Below are 24,257 nucleotides of genomic sequence, written 5' to 3'. Positions count from 1 at the left end.
CTTTCAGGTGTTGATTTTTTTTCCATACTATGTGAAGTAGGATTTCTAACGTGCTTGGATCTCCCAGTGGCATAAGTCCACCCCTTAGTTGGACATCCCATCAATCTAAGATTATCTACAATTCCTGTGTTCCTCAATGGACTTCAAGAAAAAGATTGTAAGGCAAGTACAAAAATCTAATTTGAGCAGCAAGCATTCTATTTTGAGAGCAGCTTCGAGTTGGATTTTGGCAACATACATGACCATTTCTTTAGCCACTTCTGACTAGTGCTTAACCTATGTGAGATTGCCAGAGGAAACCAAAAAAACAAAGGGCTAACGCTGCATAATCATACATTGCTTTGGCAGATAATACCAGATTTCATAAACACGTGAGCTCTGAAAGCCCTCACACTACTAGGAAGCGCCCCCCCACCCCACACTTTTTTTGGACAGCTGTTAGCAGATTGCACTCCTTCTGTAGGATTATATTAGAGATTGCTGCATATGGACTACACAACATTGTACTAAAACTGCACTTGCATGAATTCGGGGTCTGATGATGTACTGAGCTATGATCTGTGCCATCCTTGTGTTGACTGGAAGTTACCAGACAGCCATCAACAAATGCCCAAATCAGTGACACAATAAAGGAGTGTCTCTTCGATATAGATGCCTGTGTTCGGGCATCCTATTTCTAGCTCCAACTGTTGGTAAAACGTGGGTGGGAATATGACATGAGGGTGAATGACAAACAGAATTACCGCCTTTTCTGCTGCACAATATCAGTCATTGTATAAATCAGAATGTTGCTGACCACAGAATGTATTATAAACATAGATTTGTAATGTATTTATTGAAGAAGATATATATATATATTATATATATATTGGTTGGAATAAGACTATACAGATTTTGTTGTTTTGTTTTTATAATGTGAAGTGTGATGCTGACATCTCAGTTGCTGCTATTTTGGGAGCTGTTGGAAGATTTGCTGTATATATTTATAGTGGAAGACAAATACAAACTGTATAGAACTTGCAAAAGGCTAATAAAAAGGTTTAAATGTGTAAAGTAAATATGTAGTTATTGCAAATCAATGCAGTTACACTACTGTTGTGGGTGTGTTCCTTTGGTTGTCAGACTGTGGAACTGGTAAGTGCTGGTTCATCATTGCTAAAAAACATGTAGCCACTTAAGACCTTAAAAGCAGAAGATACCTCCTAAAACCGTTAGTTTCCAGGACCTACATCCTGCTCCTGAACCCCCCTCCCCCTATTACTACTGTCAAAATGACATGCAGTAACTGTTATGTATTACAAAGCTTGAGCAGCTACTTCTATATAAAATGATACTCCCATAGAGGCTGCAAGTGTGTTTGAGTAATACAGTGTAATCAGGTAGTTACATTATAGTCACCATTTGTTATATGTAGATCGCATCGGTGTAAAAACGTTGTTTATAGAAAACCAAAAAGTGTGTTTAGAACCTGATATTCTTCCTTCTATTTTTACCCTGGCGTATTTATTTATACCGACTCATTCCTCATGGTTAAAAATATTTTGGGACTTCTGTGGGAAGGATTAGAACATGTTTCACTACTTATGTAATCTACAGTAGTTTGCCTGTGTGGCCTTATCTATATATGCAGAATATTATCTATATATGCAGAATAAAACACACTAAGAACCCATATAGAGGGAAACAGAAAAGGTGAATTAGTCAATACACTAAAAGGAGAACTATGAGGCGAGTGATTTATCACTCATCCTCGGAGCTGACATGTGACAATGAACCTGTAACACGTCGGCTCAGTAGATCGGGAAGTGAGCGAACACATACAGTCGCTAGCTCATTTCTCGATCCTGTCCCTGCAGAGTGGACAGGATTCCGCTGACTGGCGGAACGGACAGGAGAGGGCTCTGCCTTTAGATAGGCAGAGCCTGCTGTCACTCACGCAGCTGGGCGGAGGAGATTGAGTTTGGTAAATAGATACAAACATGTTGAGCTTTAAAATTGTGTGCAAAAACAGTTTTTGATAAGAGTGGAGGGGGATGCAAACTGCTGTGAAGTCTGTACTGCTACCTGGGGCTTTCTCAATTACGGTCACTATGACAACAGTTCAGGAAGTAAAAGGAAAACCTCCACAGGCAACATAAATAGCATTAAAAAGCCGCCAGGGTTCTAGCCTTCCAAAAATGAGTTTTTAGTTCTGTCTGTATATGTGTTGGATATTTTCCTTCACCTTACTTCAAACCCTTGTTACTGGGAAAGTGATATGAAATCGCTAATGGAACCGTGGACAGTAGCAAAAACCGAGCAGTGTCAATCCTTCTCTACCCCATCCAGAACGAAGAAAGAACTAAACAGAAAGAAACATACTTGGGGTGCCTTTAACAAATGCTTTGATTTGTAGGTTTTATTAAAAGCACAAAAACACATTATGTAATGCAAAACAAAGAGCAGTGAAACATTTAAAGATGTCCTCCGGAAAGAGCTTTCCTTCTAAAGGTCCTGGAACAGGTTCTAAAATATAAGTAACCATCAGCACCAACTTTGTTATACAGGATGGCGGTTATCTTGTTCAAAGTGCTGATGCCTAGAATGTTTACAGAACCGTAAGTCAACTGCGAGCAGATTTAAAGCATATCTAAACCAAAACTGTAACTCACCTTAGATGTGGTGGCTGCAATAGTTGTTTTCTTTATTTTCACCAGATGATTGTTCCAGTTACACACATCCTGTCCTAGGATGACAACACTCACCCACTGCTCCTCTATCAGGACACAAAGTAGGACCACGGAAACCCGCACTTCTCCTATTTTCCATAACAGAGTGGTGTGGTTCTGTAATCCTCAAAGCTACCAAAGAACAATATGACTGATAAGTCAGCACAGGCACTTACCAGCTCACAGGATTAATGGCACGATCAACAAGTATGGTTTTTACCTTCTTAGACAACCACAGAAGCTGGTTTTTTTTAATAACAGACAAAAGGGACCTAATGTTATTTTGGGTTGGTTTTTCTTTGGTATCTAAAACGGAACAGCCATGGGTACAGCACTACCCTCAAATGGCCTTTGATACCCCACCAATATTGAGATGGCCCTCAAACCCAGGCAGACCCATTGCAGCGTTAACTGTATTGATTAAAAGTTCTCTAAGTTCCTTATGATTTTATTTGGATGCATAATTTGAGGTTTCTAGGATTTCATTACCGCATTCACACTAGTCTCCAGCGATTGTTTTTATTTACTCAGGAGAAGTTATCTGGGGAGTATGAACAAACTTTATGGTTCCCAGATTACGTTCTGCGTGTTTACTAAATGTGGCTAAACTGAACACACCTCAACACATCTACACGTGTGAATTACACCAATAAAATATTTGCTGGCGGTGAGAAATGTCCTAAAGATGCAGGTAAAACAGCAAAACGTTTCCAGGCACACTCACCAGCCAGCATGCAAAAAAAACTTCTCACCGCTAAGGTTAAAAGCAGAGGTTTAGATACACGTCTTCTGCAGAAAATGTGAAAGCCGCACAGCCACGCCAAGGCACCTCCATATAGTGCGGTCCTAACTCTAAACTATGAGAGTCTCCATCTTGGAGCACATGTGGCAAAAGATCAAATTGGGTGCAGGTTTGTCAGGAGGAAGCCCAACCTCCTTAACTAGTTGCCGTCCGCCCGTTGTAGGACGGACGGCACTGCTGCATTGGTGGGTTGCCGTCTCCAGACGGCATTTTTTTTTCTGCGGGCGCGCACGGGCAGAAAAGTCCTGTGCAATGCAAACACCCGTTACCGGGTGTTACACATATAGACGATCGGCAGCTCTATAGCCCGCCGATCGTCTATATGTGCTCGTTTTTTGAGTTGATGAGCGGTAAAAGCTTTTAAAGCGTCGCCTATGGCCAATTTTGGGTATTATCGTTTTTTTGAGGTTTCGCGCACGCAATTTTAAGGCTTGACATGTTTGGTGTCTTTTTACCCGACGTGACCCCGACTTTTATATTTTACCAAAAAATTGGGTAATAATACATGTTTTATCATTTAATATGGGGGAAAGTTTTTTTTTTTTTTTAATTTCGGTAATCTTTCCTTAATATAATAAATACCACCAAAAGAAAGCTCTGTCCCCAAAAAATGGTATACAATTCATTTCAGTACAGCGTTATATGACGGAATAAATGTCAGTCAAAGTACCGCAGTGCTGAATACTGAAAAATGGCCTGGACAGGAAGGGGGTTTAACACGGCGGATTGGATGTCAACTGGTTAAAAGGCACAGGCACGCACAAGGGACCCCGCACACAACAGCAGCTGAGACCCCCCCCCCTCCGTCACTGCACCAATCATATATAGGAGGTGCCTTGGCGAGGCAGTGCGGCTTTCACATTTTCTGCAGAAGACGTGTATCTTAACCTGTGTTTTTAACCTTAGCGGTTACACAGGTTTTTTTGCAGGCTGGCTGGTGAGTGTGCTGGGAAACTTTTTGCTGTTTTACTGTATAAAGCTCTTCCATGTGCACCTTGCTTAAAGCTGGTGACAAATTAATGAGTGCGTTTGCCATTTGTTTTGCCTAAAGATGCAGGTCACTGCCACTACTCCAACAATGACCCTACTTGGTAGGCTGTAGGTCTGCATTTCTGAGTTAGAACTTTGCATTTGTACTTTAACCAGGTAGCATCAATATTATTCACACAAACACAGCTGGCAATAAAAAATAAAATCTATTCAAGACAACAGAAACATTTATTCTGTTTGATCCCTTTCCATAGTGAGAAAAATGTTGGAATCATGGACAGCGTTTAATACATTTAGAATTCAATGCACATGAAATATGCAAGAAACAGATCCATCATATGGTGCTCTCATATAAGCAAGAAATAAAACACTGACGCTGGGAAACTGCTTCTTACCTGCGTCCAATTCCTAACAACTAAAATTGGGATCATTCACAATGTATAAACTCCTGTATAAATCTAATATTTCATTCTTCACCAGCTCCTTTCCACTGGTTTGAATTTTGAATATTCCAGCAGGAAGCCTCATGTCACATTCTCTGCATGAACGTAGGCACTTTTGATGCAATAACATAAAGGCTGGTTTGCAATAGTTCACCCAATGTGCCAGGAACAATGTTTTCCATGTTCAACCTTAACTATTTTGTAGTAATGGTTTCCTGCTGAACTAGTACCACATATTTATTGTTTTCCACAGATACACCTATGTATGCATTTAGAAGGATTCCAGGCTGATAAAATCAAGTCAGATGGGACGTAGAGAAGAGAAATCAGTCTTATTTCGCCCTGCAATAGGAAAAAAGAAAAAAAATATTTAACATTTGTACTTTATGGAAAGATTAATGTTAACAGGAGGACATTGAACCATAAGTCCCCTTCCAAAATGACAGGCAGACCTGATCAGAAGCCCAGTGTTAGTCCATGGTCAGCCGGATCTGAACGGAAGTGTGCCCATTTGCATTCTATAAGCCCAGACTCCAGCCAGCTCCAGAAACCCAAATGGAACAGAGTTCCGTTTTGGCAGAGCCGACTGTGGTGGATCAGGGTAATTGACTCCCGACAGACCAACATGGTTCCCTTAAATTTCAGTATCTTCCACCATCACAAGATGGAGGAAAAAAAAAAAAAAAACTGGACAGACACAGATGTCACAATGGTGCCATCCGTTCCTAACTGCTTCGATCCCCGTTAATCAAAACAAGGCGCCCATGTGTAATTACATAGTATTTGAGGTTGAATAAAGACACATGTCCATCAAGTCCGTGTGTGTGTGTGTGTGTGTGTGTGTGTGTGTGTGTGTGTGTGTGTGTCTGAGTCATCTCGTTATTAGGAGTACTTGTACCCCTGTATATTACCGTTTCTCAGGAAATCGTCCAAAAGCTTCTTGAATGATTCCACACTATTAGCTGAAATCACTGCTTGTGGCAACGAGTTCCAGACCCTAACCGCTCGAACTGAGAAGAACCCCCTTCGCCCCTTGTGAAAGGACCTAAAGCTGTGTAAAAGGACCTAAAGCTGCAGATGAGCAACGAGCGAGGTCTGTAATTCGTGTGTGTCCTTGAGCTGGTACTGCTTAGTGCATACATTAACACCAGGCTGTAGCACCATACAGCCACAGCTTCACGTTATATCTTCAGGGCGCTGCAGATGGTTGCAGCAGGAGCTCCAAGACCTACAGGAATAACAGGGCTCATTCAAAGCAGAACACATCATCCAACTCAGTGGTTTATAACTCGTGGGTCGTGGTCCTGTGTTCAGTGGGTCACCGTTTGCCTTTCACTGCACTAGATGAGGCTTCCCAGCCTTGTGTGATTAACAGTTCTGTGCCAATAAAGCGTGTTCTGGTGCGGGAGGTGCGTTGCCATTCCAATTGAAAGGCACCCCCAAATGCACCTACCACCCACAGTTCCATCACCCGCACTGGGATGTGTGGTACTGCAATGCCATGCATTCCGGTGCAGTTTAACTTTGGTCATGATTTAATGACCTAGGACAAATGTGGGTCTTGAGGTTACACGTGTTGAGAACCACTGATCCAACTGATCCCTAACTCCAGTTAATTTGTTCTTCAAAAATATAGGAAAATATCATGCAGTATCAGTTCAAATCAGCCACCCCACTGTAACTATACAATCCATTGCTTGCCGCCGTCACTTTAGAATCACAGTGCAAACTAGAGAAACTGTTTGGAAAAAGCAGATCAAAAAGGTAAATATGTACAAGTCCCATTTTGCAATGGGTGAAAAAAAAAAAAAAGTTTTGAGACTTGTCTTTTAAATGAATCTTACCTTTTTTTTTTTAATGTTAATACCAACACTAACATGGACTTCATTTAGCATCTGGTGACGAATTCAGGAAAAGTTCTAAATACCCTTGTTCTAGGAGAAGAAAATAAACAAACAATGCATTTATGGCTAAAGAAAGTATTCTATTAATAATTTTAGTAATATGTTTACAGCTTTGCTAAAACCATGTGTGGCGACATGGTGATGAGTTTATGAGTGAAATGTGTATTGGTGTTGGGTTTAAGTGCGTTATACTGTGTGACCTGGTTATGAAAAGACTGTCAGCACCACCCCTCGTTATCTCCCATTGCACTCTGAAGGAGCTCAGAACACAGACATTCTGGCCAGGCTCCTGCTATGGCTGTCTGGAGCTATTTAGTAGGTGGACCCCTATGGTGTTGTGAAGACAGAATGTCTGGGGAGGGAAGGGGGATGTGATGGAATTTTAGTTTTATCTGATCACTTTGTGTATAAAAGGTTGCACAGTCTCTCAATAAATCAGAGTTTGTTTCACCCTACACTTGTGTCTCGACCAGGGACTGGGGAAACTGGGAGCTAAGGATCTTCAGGTTGCAGTATCTCCTGAGCAAGGAAGAATACAGCGGCGGACATACTCATCCCGAGTACTGGAGTCCGTCACACCATGTACTACACTTGGGATAGCATGAAAGTTTAGGTCCTTTTTTTAATGCTTTTTTTCCAACTGCTGCCCCATCAGCGATCTACTAGGTAAAGCTTTCTAAGGGCCTGTGTTGATGGCATCGGTTTGAGATGCTTATGAGGTCATTCAGAGTATACGGACAGGTGCATACGACCTACTCTTCTATGGGAATACAAAACCTGTTTAATATGAACAACAGCCTGTCAACACTGGCCCTTGTACTCAATTGTTTAACGCTACTGAGGGATAGCTTTGTCTGTCCCTCCTGTTTCAGAGGCAGGTTCAAGCAGCCAGTCACTTAGGTAATCTGACTGGACAAGTGTTCAACATAAAGGCTGCCAAATGTCCAGAAATTCACAGGCTGTCCTTAAAAATTACAGACTGAGGCCATCCGTGGAAAGAAAAAAAGATCTGTGAAGAGGATTCACCTGCATTTAGGGATGATTTTCCTGCATTTTGGTTTCAAACAGCTACAGTGTTCTAATCATCTGGTAATCTGAGGCATTATTAAAATTTTAGCAGCACCTGAACATTGGATAGTTCTGTGAGCTTCTTCACAACAGAAATGTTGAAATTAGATATTTTTTCCCATAGGACCTGCAATGCACTTTAAAAAATTCCTTTATGCTACATTGCAATGACCTACAGTACATTCGAGCCAATTAAAAAGTTCAACAGGGTATTAATGCATTCATTTTTCGGTGCGAGGCTAGCTTGTAGGTTATACGCCCCCTGCAGTGTGAAGCCAACTTATCAAGACACTGCTTTGGTCAAATTAAAAGTTTATGCAATAACAAATATCAAAGTGTTATGAATACACATTAGTGGGCAGAAGGCTATAAAACATGACAGATTAGTAGGAGAGTGTGGGTTTAAGTGTTATATTACATTTACAAACTGACGCTATGTTACCAGTGTGGAGTATATGTGCTAAAACAATACACCGCGCTATCTCCCCTTATTGTGAAACAATTGAATATAACCCATAAACTTCCAAATAGACAATAAAACCCCAAAACACACCCATGTGTGTATACCACCGTATATCAAGTGTACCCATAAAATACAATAAGTATGGTGCAAAGAATATTAAACAGTGTGAAATAATGTGTGACTCATTAATATCAAGGATATGCAAATCAAGCAGTATAAATCACCAATGTGAATAATGTGTACATAAATATTGAGGATAATCAAAATTTGTTGTTTTATTGTCTATTTGGAAGTTTATGGGTTATATTCAATTGTTTCACAATAAGGGGAGATAGCGCAGTGTATTGTTTTAGCACTCTATTGGCCACATTGCTTTTGGCTGTGTCGGTCTTTTGCTGCAGCTGTCAGTTATTTATTCATTTATAATTAAAAGGGGGACATCCACAAGCGTGAATATTAACATCTTTAAAGTGTGCAGTATATACCTTCACAACAGTAACTACTGCAACACTACCCTTATAGCTATTAATTAGGCAGAGCTAGCCGGAAACTAATTCACAGCAAACCAACCTGCTTACAATGACCACAGATACCATATATTCAGACAAAGAAATAAGGAAATGGAAAAATCCCATCACAGAAAGGTAGGATATACGTACACTGTCTACTACACCTAGGTATATAAACACAAAAAAGTACGAGTATGTCAAATATATTGATGGGTGAAATTAATAGGTGGATGTAAAAGTAATAGGACTTGGGAGATGCAAAATCCTGTTCTTGAAGTGCATCACAGGATAAGGCATCATAGACCACTGGGTTATATGCTGCCTTCAGGTGATTGGACTCTGGCAAACAAAGCTGTAATGGACAGCTCCAATATAACACCTCCCACTCATAGTAAGCCTCAGTTTAGCTGCAAGCAATAAGGAGTGAATCATAGAACCAGGGAAGGATGAGTGTGGACGGGACTTTTGACCTGTGATGTACTTTAAGGAAAAGTATTTTAGGCAAGACATAAAATCCTGGTTGTCTTAAATTGTACATCACAGGATCAGTCGTAGACCACTGGGGCATCCAAAAGCAGTGCAGCACAGGAAGGGGGGGGGGGGCCATTTCTGAATGAGGCCTGACCTCTGTGGTACTGAGAGATCTTACAGATGCTTACTACCATACTTTAATGATATTTGGGTGACTTCTGGTGAAGGTATTACCGAGTATGAAACAAAGGTGAAGACTGCTTGACAACGGATACTTTTGTTGCAGGAAGTTGAATAACAGGTTACATTTTCTGGGCACTGTTCATTTGTTGTGGACTATAGAACTTGTCTCGCCAATTTGATTTGGGAGAGTTAGTGCTAACCTTTTCTTTTTTATATAAGCTGTTCTCGGAGTATAAAGCACGCTATGACTGAAGCTGCCATCAGATGAGGCCCGAACATCCACCTGGAAAAAGGTTAGGCATATGAATGTATGAATAGAAGACCGGGTGGCAGCCTTGCAAATCTGGGAAACACATAAATTGGTTCAGAAAAGCCCATGAAGCATGAGTGAATGTGCTTCAACAGAATGAAGGAAATGTTTCCCTGTATACTATGGGCTGTGTAATCAACCTAGCAATGGTGGAATGAGAGGCAGGATGACCCCGATGAGGAACCTCAGAAATGACAAAGAGAATCCAATTGCAGAGACCTGGCCTTCAACAGCCAAGCCAATGTGAGCGGACAAGAATCATGGTGGCAAACCGGTCTTTGGGACAGTATCTGCCAGAATAAAATACAGATGCACCTTGCTGCGCTCTTTACCGGTTTGTAGTTTTAACCTGTAGAGTCCTAGGTCATTCTGGGCCTGATGAAGAGGGCCCTGCGCAGCCCCATAAGCACTTGAATTTGGATGGCATTGTGTAGTCATTAAATGGACTAATTTCACTTTACTATTGGTGTGCTGGTGGCATCCTTGAGTATCTGGCAGGAGTCTGAGCATGTCTAAGTACCATGGTCTCCTGGGTCAGTTTGGTGCAATGAAAACACCTTCCAACCTGATCTGCAGAGTAGACAAGGAAGGAGCTTCAGAGGAGTTAAAGTGTAGATCAGAATGAACTGATCCAATCTACAAACCTATCCAATCTGATGTTGAACCTGCACATCAGGAGGTCCATGTCTGGAAATACCCACCTATGACAGAGATCTCGAAATACCTCCGTGTGAAGAGACCATTCTCCGGGAACCAGACATTGAGATAGAGAAATACCCATTCGTTTTCCACACCTGGGATGTGCACAGCCGTAGGGGTCAGAATGTGACGTTCTGCTTCTCTTTGAGCTGCGCGACACCCTGATGATTGACCTAAGCCACTGCTGTGGCAATGTCCAAGTTACTCCAAGTCAGACGACTCAGCCGTCAAGCGGTCCAGTGTTGAAGGGACAACTGAGATGCCCTGAGCTCCAGGATATTAATCGGAAGTCAAGCTCCCCCGAAAACCAAGTCCCCGACACTGCAAGTGTATCCAGGCTCCCCCTCAGGATGACAAGCTGGCACCTGTTGTGAGTACCTTACAGGTTATCAGAATAAATGATTTCCCCAATTCCATTGTTAGCTTGAAAACTCACCACACCATGGCAAGCCTGGGTTTGCTGGTCAGCTATATGAGATGCTCCAGAGTCAGCTTGTCCCACACTGCCAGAATGTTGAGTTGTAATGGCATGGAGTGAAATTAGGCATGTAGGAATGCCTCGAAGGAGGCCACCATTAGCCCCCAAAACTTCATGCAAAATCGAATGGATGGATGGCCCCTGGACAACAAGTTCCATAGATGAAAATGGAGGGTGAGGAGCCTGTCCTGAGGGAGGAAGACCCTGGACAGGATTAGGCCCAGATACCCAGACCGATGAGTTGGATCCAGTGCTGATTTTTGATCAAACTGAATCTCTGCTGGGACTGCACTGTGTGGTGAACAGTGGGCTGACAGAGTCTGGACTGACTGTCCCTTTGCAGGAGATTGTGCAAGTAACCTACAGATGCTCGGAGGGTGAAGCAGAGCTAGGATGGGTGCCAACAACTTAGTGAAGATCCAAGTTGCTGCCCTTACAGGCCAAAAAGGTAAGGGCCCAAATTGGTAATATTATGCACACACAGCAAAATGCAGGTAGCGCCGAGATGATATAGATGTGCAGGTAGGCATCCTTGATGGCCAAAAGATCCCCCAGGTGAAGAAAAGCAATGATTGACCTAGCATATTACATGCGGAATATTGCCAGAAGAGTCTTGAGGTTTGCTTCTCTCTGCAGAGAGTAGGCACCCATCACCTAAAGACACTACAGCTTTGATTGCCAGTGTCCAGTCACCTGAAGGCAGCATATAATCCAGTGGTTTATGACTGATCCTGTCTCCTGTGATGTACAATTTAAAACTATAACCAGCAGCACGGCAAAAGAACACCCAAAAATTGGAATAATGAATCATTTGGATGATGGTAGATCGACTTACGCATATGACATCTGTTTTTGGCCATGGCAGCTATGGCATCCTCATGAGTCAGAAATCTTACAACAGCTTCACCAGAAGTACCTCCTGCATCTGCACTAAACTCAATATTGATCTTCAGAGGCATTACAGGATGGAAAAACTAAAAAGAGAAAAAGGATTTTTGTATACTGCAGACATATTCCAGTAACACAGTTGTAAAACTCTTATCCAGAAGGATCTTAGTACTCCAGAAAAACAAAATGTCAACCGATTTACTGTTTTATTCTATTTAGCTAGTGTTGCCCTGCCACACTATATAGTCAACCAAGTGACACGGTTATTTCCTGCTTCAGCTTTACAGGTTTCCTGGATTGCTCAATGGACCACAATTCAGCACTGTAATGACACAGATGTACTGCCTAATGAACAGGCTGGTCACACAAGAAGCTGAAAAGTTGAAATAGGAAATTAATGTAAACTGCCTGGCTAAGCTGTGTAGTTACAGATTTGTGTTAACTTGCAAATTATTGGCAGGTAACATATGTATAGCAAATGCATGCTAGGCCATTTGCCTGGAGTTTAACCCCTTAATGACCTATGTTTTTTTGCACCCATGTTATAATCCACATTTTAGGCCTGAAAATTACTTCAAACCCCCAAACATTATATATTTTCTGAAAACCAAGACCCTGTAGAATAAAATGGAGCACAGCTTATCATCAAATCCAAAAATTTAGTGAAAAATGCATTTTAAAAAAAGGATAGAAACACAATAAACCACCCATTTTTAAATACAATATAAAAGATGAGGTTACAATAAGTAAATAGATACCCAACATGCTCAGGTTAAAAATAGTGTCCGTGAAACGGCGACAAAATTCTGTATCCCAAAATGTCCATAGATGATGCTTTACTATAATTGCTATCACATAGGGGACCTTACAAGCCCCCCCCCATGTGATAGCATATTGGCAGAGACAGGTACTCTATAAGGTGATACTGGGGGTCCAAAAGTCCCCTAGTTTCACTTTAAAGATATTGAAGTGCAGATCGCACTTCAATAGCCTATTGCTGGGCTTTAGGAGCCCAGCACTGACAGCTCAGGGACTGGAAATGATGTAATCTGCATCGCTCCCACTCCCATAGAGTGGGGAGGAGAGTGGCGAGCAGATGTTTCACAGCTCTCCTCCCCAGCTTCCCGCCGACAAACGAGATGCCGGTCCCGAGCACGCAGGAGGGGCAGCGGAGCCCAGGAAACACGGCGGGGGTGTCAGGCAGTTTAACAGCATGTAGAAGTCGCCAGAATCGCTTCTATTGTAAAGCTGGTCACCACCTCTACAAATGTAAACAGAGTCCCGGCGTTGTCTGTTTAAAGGGGCCCGCTGCCAGCAAAAAAGGGTTAAAGCTCTATATTTATATCTAGGTTAATTATAACTTACATTGGCAATATCCTGCCCCGATACATGGAATGGTAGCCCTCTAATGTGGATATCATGGACAGGTGATCCCACTGTGAAGTCTTGTGAATCCATACACTTTCCAGACATCTCCTTTACATATTCTGGGGAAACAAACAGATGAACATTATGATGGAAAAGAATAATTTAAAAAAAAAAAAAGAATGGGGGAAGTGCTGCTCACTTCAACCAACAGGATTCAAATTGTTTTGTCCCGATGCATAGCTTACGTAGTTGGCACAGAAAAGGTTGTCATTAAACAAGAAAAATTCAAAAAAATATACCAGAGAAAAAGAAAAACAATTTAGATATTTCGCTTTTAACCCCTTTGTGATGGTCGACGTACAGTGTACGTCCCGTCACTTTGTGCCTATATGACTGGCCACGTACACTGTACGTGACGAGTTATATCAGGCTTTGTAATGCCGGTATTCGCACTGCTAAAAGGCTACACCTTTCTTTTAGAAATACTCCACTGAACTCAAGAAACTGACACTTCTGGGAATGTCCATCTCTTTGGTCCCCTGCACCATTTACTAGTTAGTTCCTCCCGCCAAGCTTCCCATCACTACAGTGTACAGTCGTGATGTTGAGGTCAGCAGGAGGAACCACTCAACACTGTGGGGGGACCAAGGAGTTTAACACTGCATACAATGCAAAGGCAGATTCAATTCCTTATATTAGCTGCCATTTAACATACACTGAGGGCAGGTTCACACCATTTTCTGGACCAGACCTGGAACGCAGTGCATTGCATTTTGCCGCGTTTGGAATATTTTTTTGCTTAAAATGGTCTGAAAGGTGCGTTCCGGTGTGTTTGTATGCTATTATTTGCAATCCAGTGCATTCCAGACCAGACAAATGAGACATGCAGTATTTTTCTGGTCTGTAACGGACTGCGCTGGTGTGAACAGAGGCCAGAAATAGCATAGGGATACATTGGGATGCATTTTGGGTCTGGAAACAATCTGGTCTGGAGATGATCTGGTCATGGTGTGAACGGGCCCTCAAGGTTTAGAAATCATCAAGAAATTCATTTAGCATAATAGTACTCATAGGCAAATAGCTTGCTTACAAGGTTTGGTGCTGCTGCCCCCCCAACATTTACAAATAGTGATTTTTCTTTTGTTTCCCCATGCTGGCCACTTTACAGCTAAGAAAAAACAGTCATCTCTAATTTTTCGTTTGTTGGCCTGTACAGCTGAGAAGTAGCTCTGCATATAAAGCAGCAGATGAATGTGCTCTTGGGAGGTACCCTAAGTCAGTTTTTTTTACCAAGATAAATCACATGACACAAGTAGGAGTAAACAGCAGAATGCTTTATTATCTATATCCAAGCAAGCGTGGAGATAGGACAAAAGAAAGAAAAATATACCAGTATCTTACCATCAATGTCATCATTTTCAGGGGCCACATCAGCATGCAGATCATTGCTAGCATTATTGAGAGAGACATCTGGCTCATAAAAGTCTTTCATGGTAGGGGCAAATGTAACAGCTTTTCTTCTACGGAAATTCAGACGAGCATTCTGAATTTCACTTCTTCTGCTCGGAAATATCTCAATATACCTGAAAATGGAACAACATAACAAAAAAGTAAATATGTGGGCAAATATATACAAGTATATTTAGTATTATATTATAATCTACTTGCACCTTAAATGTAACCAACAAGACTAATGACAGAGCGTGACAACCAGCCACAGCCAGATGGCTAACAGTACCTGCTGCCAATTTCCTGCTTGTGTTTCAGAAGTGCATGTTCAGCATGTTCTTGTGAGACAAACTGTACAAATGCCTCCCCAGATTTACGTCCTCTCTGGTCCAAAACAAATGTTATGCCTTCATCTGCTATGCTCAGACCTGTAAACATAACATGACAAGCTAAAAGTTGTACTAGAAAAGAACACATATAAAAGATTTCTTCCCGTCTAATATGAAAAGGAGAAAACACCCTGGCATACCAGCTAAAGCTGATTGCCGGAGACTTGTAGCTGGAAAACTATTATTTTGAAAGTTGAATGATTTTTGTTGCCAGGGGTTTAAAGGTTAATGTGAATATTAGTTGGGACAGTGGGTATCTTCTGCCTAGTATTTGGTGAATGGATGTCCACCAAACACTATGGATGTACGTCGTTGGAACTTAATAACTGGATCTATTTTTCGACCAAACCTAACGCCCTGGAGCACCAACCATGAGTATCTCTGCTTCACAGAATCAAACATTTTGCCTTCATCCACAGAACCGGTGTTCTATCGAGAGTTACAACCCGTCTACCTCTCCAACTGCTGTCGTCACATCCAGTGACTGCCAGTAGGAGATCTACAGCAGTTGGTGCTAGTGCGCATGCCCAGGAAATCCTTGTCAAAACGTCCAACTATTGCCACAGCGCCTGCGCGGCTATCCACTTCTATAACCTACTACAGTTATATTTGTCCTAGGTTGTAGAAGCCGATAGCCACGCATCGGCTTCTATAACCCAGTCAATGGTTATATTATGTTACAGCGCCTGCGCGGCCACATGATTCTGTCTACAACCACAGTTGCCACTGCGCAGCTATCGGCTTCTATAACCTAGGACAAATATAAGTTTGTACCGGGTTATAGAATCCGATGAGCCGCTAGCCGCAGTGGTAAAAGTTAAGACAGTTCGACAAGGATTTTCTGCTGATGGGCACTAGCTCCATCTGCTGTACATCTCCTACTGGCAGTCACCGGAGGCGACGTGCCCAGCCGGAGAGCTCGACAAGTCGGAGCTTTCTATAGAAAACCGGCATTCTAAGTAACTAGAAGTCAATTGCAAAGCATGGAGAGGATCCAGGATTCCATCTAGAAGGTAAGTCTTATTCACAGATTGTGAAAATTTAAATTGCAGATGGGATTCACTTCCTCTAACAATCTGCCCAAAAGGCACTATAAAACTACTAGCAGTCCCCTGGCACCTAGGGATTAAAACGGGGCAAAGATGACACTGTAATTTGTACTTCCTCCACGGATATCAGTGACTAACATGTCTGTTTGAGATTGAGTATGTTTTAACACGTGTTGAACTGTATAGCTTTCTGCTAAATAAATAGGGGACTTTGATGTGATGTTGGTTTTGAGATATCAGTTGGATGATTACTTGGAGTTTATGGTTTTCTCTAGAGATACATGCCAATAGCTTACCACAACTGAAAGAATTTTTGTTTGGCAAAAAAGCATTTGTTTTTAGTTATTCACATTTTCTCTAAAACACTAGTTTTAAAGTTAACCTGTGCCTGTGCAGGGCAGACATACAGGTTTGCTTAACCTCAACCCCACCACACATCTTCACCTTCCCATCAATCCCCTTCAGCCACCAGGAGAAAGAAAGGAAGCCCTGAGCCCTCATGTGACCATACCGGGCAAAAGAAGCCTGATGCTGAAAGGCCCAGGAAGCACTAAACAGATCTAGTAGAGTGCAACCGGAAAAGGAATCTCGCCCATCAGGTCAGCTTTGAAGAGGATTAGTCTAATCCATCTAGGAGATAGTGACATGAGAAGAAGGCTGGCCTATGGGGGGGGGGGTCATTCAAGAATGACAAACTGTCAGACTTTTGAAAGAGAGCTGTAGCAGAGAGATAAACTCTTAACAGCAGATACCACATCCAGACAATGGAGGGAAATATCCTTTGTATGTTTGTTTAGGAGTAAAACAAAGATACGGTAGAACAATGTCCTGGTTAAAGTAGTATTAAAAACTCTAACTTTTTCTCAGTAATTAATCTAGATCTAAGGACACATACAATGCCCAGCAAAGCATTGCTTTACATTTTTGCCGGAAACAAACTTTTAAACATCAAGAAGCAGCATTCATTGTAAGCGATTTCATCAGCATTGGAAATAGCTTAAAATTCTTTTAACTTTGATATCAATTTAAGGTGAATGGGTGAAACCAACTTGGGAAGGAAAGAAGGCCTATAGTTCTCAAAACAACCTTGCCCCTGTGTAGCACAAGAAAGAGTGCTTTACAAGTCAAGCCGCCAATTCCTAAATTCAGTGAGCAAATGATGATGAGAATGGCAACCTAGCGAGTAAGGGTACACAGAGGAATATCCTCAATAGGCTCCATGGGTGGTCTCTGAAGGACTAATGGGACTAGATTGAGATCCCAGAGACAGGGATGCACAAAAGGAACAAAGCGAGTAACACCTTGTACCTAGGACTTTACTAAGGCATGGGCAACACCTTGTACAATGGCTTTTGCTACAGAGTGAGAGGCATTCTGTCTCTGAAAGAAACCACTAAGCTCACGATTTCACACTTGATGGCACTCAAGGCCAACTGTATTCTCTCCCGGGATCGGATTTTCTTAACTTGCACTAAGCAAAGTAAACCATCCAAGTGCAAAAGTCAATTTCCTAGATTTAAGAGCATGGGAATGACCGAATCCGATTAACCCTTGGACCTTGCCTTCGCCAGCTAAGCCACTAAAGCCAGCAACCAATGAACAGGGTGAACACTCCCTAGAACAGAAGATTGGAATGATCTGGGAGGGCACACAAAGTCTGTTAGGAGTTTGACTATGTCCGAGTACCACATCTTCCAGGGTCAGTTCCATGCAATAAGGAACATCAGAATGTCCTCCATCCTGATTGTGGGCAGTAGGTGAGAAAGGAGCTTAAGATAACCGTAGAGCAGTTTGAACTGAACCTGCAGTCATCAAAGCATCAACTATGAAGGTTTGTGAATTCCTGGTGCCAAAACTGTCCAGTTTGTTGTTGAACCTGGACACATGGAGGTCCAAAGCTGGTGGTCCCCATCTGCGACAGAGAGCTCAAAATACCTCTGCATAAAAGAGACCATTCGCTGGAATCCAGAATTTGTCAATGGAGGAAGTCTGCCTAACTATTTTTCGATTCCTGGAAGGTGCACAGCAGTCAGGACCGGAATGTGAAGTTCTACCCTAGCCAGGAAAAAGTCCGCTTCTCTTTGAGCTGTGCTGGTGTCTCCCTGATGGTTGACATAAGCCACTGCAGTGGCAATGCTGACTCCAGCACCAGACTGGGGATAAAAGGGGGCCACACCAGGTTAAGCCTTGACTTGCTGGTCAGGTGTACAGGACAAACCAGAGACTCAGCCTACATGTCCCACAATGCCAGAATGTTGATTTTCAAGGGTCTGGATTGAAACTGGGTATGCAGGACTGCCTACAGCTACAAATGTATGTCCGTAAACGCAGACTCTGGGTAGGGGTGTACATCCTTACCTGTACACAAGTATGCAGTCAGTAGCATTTTATCAGCATGCAGCAGCAGTACCTGTGACCCCTGGGCAGAGACCTTTCCATTTTTTTTTTTACAATCTACGCACCTCTGTGCCTCACATATGTTCTAAGGTTGTAAATAATAGTTTTATTGTATTTCATCAGTCAAGTAGATGAAAGTACATTTACAAATACATGCGCAGTGCACAATGTACTGGTTCTACTGGGCTAAATTGTGATGTTTTGGCAACATTAAAAGTAGGTGCTAACTGTTATCTCCACTCTTTTCATGCGGATATATTTACTGCTCACGCCCCTGATGTATTAAGTAAGAAGTAATGAAACACGTAGGTCAAGTTAGAATGAGATACGCCATCACACACACACCTGAAGTCCCCTGGAAAACAGATGCTAAGACTGGTGCAGGTTGGGGCATGAGATGGATGCTTGCGATGATACTGTTTTTTTTTGCTGATACACATGGTGCTTTGAGTACATTTTGCAAAGAAGAGAATACACATTTTTTTTTAATCAAGTAGAGTTTCACTATAGATGTCTTCACTACTGTTAGACATAGATGAAACATCAGGTGATAATAGGAGGTTCAGCTGTTTTGGGGAGTGTGTCCACTGTAAGATGTGGAGTACGCAACCACTGGGTGGCACTTGAAGGAAATTTTGGTTGTGTGGAACACAAGGCCAGAGGAAGATATAGATTTGTACAAAGACTATTAAGTTGTGTTTTTTTTATACACCGTATTTGGCAAGCACATTTTCACTTTACACAGACTTTTGAACTGAACTTAGACTGGACTTAGACGATGGAATCTGCCCAGCTGCGTGAGTGACAGCTGGCTCTGCCTATCTAGAGGCAGAGCCAGCTGTATCCGCCCCCTCCCCCGTCCGTTCTGTCAGTCAGCACTGGCGGGTCGGAGCGGGGAGAGGGGAATCCAGCCCCTCCCCCTGTCACGGCAGAGAGCCGTGACAGGATCGAAAGGTGAGCGAACGCCGGTATGTGTTCGCTCACCTCCCGATCTACTGAGCCGACCTGTGACAGTCTCATTGTCACAGGTCGGCTAGAACTTTGAGGTGAGTGAAAAGCACTCTCCTCATAGTTCTCCTTTAAAGAAAATATATGATAATAAATCAATATTAGCATTTAAACAAAACAACAAAAATAAATCACCGTGACTAGTCACCTGAAAAGAAATTTAGGATATCCTGTTCAGTACAGCTGTAGGGTAAACCGCGAAGCCTCACTGTGGCATCATTTGGGCTAGCAGGCATCGTCGCAGTCTGCGACATTGATGACATTCCAGTCGGTGATGTAGAAGTCTGGAGTCTTCGCAAAAGTAACTCTGCATCCTTGTGGCTCATTTCAAACACTGCAATATACCAAACAGACTGCTTAAAGGAAGCCCACATGTTTCCTATTAAGACATAGTACTGAAAGGTTGAAAGTAACAGACAAAAGCAATAAACACACATGAAAATATATATATAAATATATTTGTAAGGCTTAAGGTGCCCATACACTGCACGATTATCGTACGATAATCGTATGCGATCGGTTTTTCGTACGATAATCGAGCAGTGTGAACGGAGACGTGCGACTGTTTCTACTGTACGGTCGCACGTCTTCTGTCGAACCAGCATGTTCGAAAACCAGCCGGGAATCGTACGATTCTCAGCTGGTCAGAACGATGCTCGGAAGACAAATGCCGAACGGGCCAGTGTGCGCACACTGCCCGTTCAGCATTGCGGTCATCGGAAGCCCGCCCCTCAGGGGGGCGGGCTTGCGATGATCGAGAGTGCGATCTGCCTGTCCAAGATAGGCAGATCGTACGTTTTTTTTAATCCCTGTACAACCATCGCAAGACTAGAGTCTTGCGATGGTTGTAGAGTGTATGGCCACCTTTATTCTGGTCACACAAGGCAATTGTGATAGTTTTCTATCAGGTTTCCATTGGAAAAAAAAAGAATTCAGCAAGTTGACTGGTTTACAGCAATCCAGGATCCACTATTCTAAAGCTGGCCACACACCTTACAATTATCTGCAGATTTTCTGTGGTCAGATGGAAAAGGTGCAACAGATTCCTCCATCTACACTTAACTGTGTGGATGGAGTAATCTCCAACTTGGCCAATCTGTTGCACTTTTTCCATCCGACCACAGAAAATCTGCAGATAAATTGTAAGGTGTATGGGCACCTTTACCATTTCCCATTTTCATGCAACCAATCAACATTTCCATGAACACGGATCAAAACCATGTTAAATGCCAACTGAAAAGGGGACCCTTTTCAACCCCAATTTAAATCACTTGGTTGTGCAAGAAATTATTTTTAAAAAAAGCTGTGGGTGTCTGTGCACTGTTCACTTGCATGCAACAATTTTGGAAGCTCAATTGGGAAAAAAACCTGCAATATTATCAGCATAATATAAATTAAAAATGTGGTCTACGTTTCTCCTTTCTTTGCATCAGTATCCATCTCACTGCTTCATGCAAAAAAAAAAAAAGGTTTCAATAATTTTCCATGAAAAAAAAAAAAAGGGTTTACCTTTCTAACAGCTGATCAATAGTCATTTGTCTACGAGTCAGTCACCGAGTAGTCATTTGCTCACCTTCCACATAGCGTTGCCCCATATACTTTTTGTGCTGTTCCAAAGCTTTCGACAAGTCCTCTGCTGTCTCAAATTCAATGATTGCATCTCCTCTTGGTTTGCCATCTCTGTTGAAGATGAAGTGAACCCCATCTGTACCATTAGATACATTGCATTCTGGAGAAAACAAAAATGAAAACATGCGGCTGAATGAAAGACTATGCAGAATATAAATAGGTCCACAGCAACAACAAAAAACAACTGAGGTTTACTGTTGCAGGCATTGCTGACTAAATTTCCCACATGACTTACATTAATTAAAACACACTGGAGAGAATTTATCAATGTTGTCACATCATCTGCATCTTTTAAAGTGTTGTATCCCTGAGTTCTAGTGCATATAGTGACAGATATATTATCCTTGTTTATGTTTCATTCTTAAATGCTTTCACAAGGAGAATGGTCTCTAAATTGTCTCTAAACTGCCCCAAGCTTGCAGGAAAAACTCCTGGCACCCTAAGATGACAGCTGACTTGAGGGTATGAAACAGAGTAATCTTTGCCATACTTTAAGTGCTCAAGAGGACTTCTAGAATGAGTGACAGCTTGGAGTTTTTTTAATTAGAAAATGCTGGATGCAATTACTGTGCCGTTGAGAAATTATGCAAATTTTGCAGAACGTGCAACGAGTTGCAAATAGAAATGTCAAAAAAACACTTTGAAAAAGGCGTGAAACAGAGATAAAACTTTGCAATTAGCCAATTTTGTTGCAACTCCGTCCCCCAATGTGTCATTTCTGAATTAAGTGCTTATAATTAAATATCAATAAAATATTTCCAATGAAAGGGGCATGTATTAATAACCTACTATACCACTATCCTGGAAGAATGTAGAGGATTGATGGAAACATACCCAAAAATGCATAGGGCATTGTGTGTGTGCACGCCGTGTGCTGCCCCTATTCCACTGGTGTGCCACATTGTGCGCTCTCTGGCACTCACAATGTGCATTAAAGAGTAAGTTCACTTTCCCAAGTAATTTGGGAAAACCGAATTACCTGCTCAAAAGGTGGTCCCCCTCTCTCCCCCATACTTACCTTTTGGTGAACAGTTCTTTCCCTCTGCTGGAACAGGTGTACTATCCATACCCCGTACGGCTGTCCAGCACAGCCCTGTGCCACGGATTTTTAATTTCGATCGCAAATTGCGTGCACTCACTGGTCAGTGTGGACACCTGACCAATGAGAAGTGCTTCTTAGCATGGTTAAATATGGTTTTGGATAAAATTATTTTTTGTATCACGACAAGTAGATGGTCATGAGGGACAAGTAGATTGGGCCCCACATTAGTCCTTGGACAAGTAGTTTTTTTATTTTTTTTATTTCCACACCCCTGAGATCCTTTAAGTCCTGTAAGTTGCTAGACGGGGCCCCCATGGATCGGACTTGTTTTTCCAGCACATCGCACAAATGGATTAAGATCTGGACAATTTGGAGGTCCAAGTCAAAACCTCAAACTCGTTGTGTTCCTCAAACCATTTGTGCAGTGTGGCAGGGTGCATTATCCTGCTGAAAGAGGCCACTGCCATCAGGGAATGCAGTTTCCATGAAGGGGGTAGGTTGTACATGTCAAAGTAACATCTACATAAATAGAGGGCCAAAGGTTTCCCAGCAGAACATTGGCCAAAGCATGACAACAATTGAGGAACACTTATTTATTAGACCTAACCTGTTAACCTATAAGAGACAAAGATCTAATAAGGTACTTGAGGAACCATTAACCGCTTCAAGGCCGGCCGCTGGAATCAAACGGCTGGCAGATATTTGGAAGTAACAGGGCGTTTTTACCTGTTCAGCCCGCCCACTCGTTTGCGCCAGGAAACTTGTCAATTTAAAACATGTAAACGATGTTTACATACAAGCAGTGCGGCGGCTCTGTATGAGGTGCCGGTCTGTGCGCAACGCCCCCAGTGCCGCACACGCCCCCCCCCACCACCTCCGCAGCACTGGTCCTGAGCTTCAATGTGCCCGGTGTGGGCCCAGGAGTGGCATGGCAGCTCTGACAGGGGATCAGCACACGATCTCCCTCCAATCTCCTCTCCAGTGTCAGAATGTACAAAGTGATGTATAGTACCACATTCTGCTGTCACTCTCCAGCTACAGAAGCTCGAGAGAAGCTGATGAAGCAGATCTCTGCTTCATTAGCTTCTTTGGGGGTCCCTATGTGACATTAGGGGTCTTAAAGACCCCTGATGTCTCCATAAAGATGACCTGCCACATCCTCTTTGCTTTCACATAGGGGGCTTCTTGGTCCCTATATGACAACGTTAAGTGAAAAAATGTAAGTCCCCAGCCCCACAAGCACGTGGGTCGGGTGCGCATACGTGCAAAAACGATTGCACCCATTACGCCGCACACGTTACATATCAGAGCGAACGTCAGAGCACGAACAATAATTCTAAGGACATTATTCACTGATAACACTAAACTGATGAGCGATAAAAGCTTTTAAAGCATCGCCTATGGCAAATTTTGGGTATGGTCGTTTTTTGCAATTTCGCAGGTGCGCTCAATTTTAAGGCTCGGTATGTTTGGTGTCTATTTACCCGACGTGACCCTGACTTTTATATTTTAGAGAAAATTGTGTAATAACAAAACGTATTATAATGTAAAGAAAAAAGCCACCACCAAATGAAAGCTCTATCTGTCCTCAAAAAAATGGTATAAAATTAATTTCAGTACAGCGCTGCATGACGGAATAAATGTCAGTCAAGGTACTGCAGTGCTGAATACTGAAAAAAAGGCCTGGCCAGGAAGGGGGGGTGTAAACACCTGGTCTTCATGTGGTTAATAGTGTGAGATCATTTCTTGGTCTTGAAAACATATGCCCATCTCTCCAAACTCTATTACATCCACCGTTTTACAATTTTCTTTAGCCATTACCCTCTCTTGTTCAGTTATGTTAATAGACCAATACTTTTATTAAAAAAATACAAAAAAAATTCAAACAAAAAGCATTGAAAACCCTTTGGATACCAATAAAATATAAAAAATAAAATAAAGTTTGACAAAAAAAAAAAAAAAAAAATTTTAAAAAACCACAAATATTTATTTTTATATAACTTTGTTTTC

At 42.2% G+C, this 24,257-nt stretch overlaps 1 protein-coding gene across 1 annotated transcript in view; it reads right to left on the bottom strand.

Moving 5' to 3' along the window:
* Window positions 1-5,186: 5,186 nt before the first annotated feature.
* Window positions 5,187-24,257, bottom strand: part of GRSF1 (G-rich RNA sequence binding factor 1) — a 19,636-nt gene continuing 565 nt past the window's right edge. Inside the window, exons 2-9 of the mRNA XM_018553556.1 lie at window positions 21,150-21,305; window positions 19,725-19,910; window positions 15,023-15,161; window positions 14,686-14,867; window positions 13,282-13,403; window positions 11,864-12,002; window positions 6,795-6,877; window positions 5,187-5,286 (exon numbers count right to left, since the gene is read on the bottom strand). Of these exons, the coding sequence (XP_018409058.1) occupies window positions 6,828-6,877; window positions 11,864-12,002; window positions 13,282-13,403; window positions 14,686-14,867; window positions 15,023-15,161; window positions 19,725-19,910; window positions 21,150-21,305 (974 nt within the window). The 3' untranslated portion in view covers window positions 5,187-5,286; window positions 6,795-6,827. The remainder of the gene's footprint in view (window positions 5,287-6,794; window positions 6,878-11,863; window positions 12,003-13,281; window positions 13,404-14,685; window positions 14,868-15,022; window positions 15,162-19,724; window positions 19,911-21,149; window positions 21,306-24,257) is intronic.

Source organism: Nanorana parkeri, unplaced genomic scaffold, assembly GCF_000935625.1.
Source record: "Nanorana parkeri isolate BGI_ZX_2015 unplaced genomic scaffold, ASM93562v1 scaffold124, whole genome shotgun sequence".
Classification (NCBI taxonomy): Eukaryota; Metazoa; Chordata; class Amphibia; order Anura; family Dicroglossidae; genus Nanorana; species Nanorana parkeri.
This window is presented reverse-complemented; position numbering and strand designations above follow the sequence as displayed.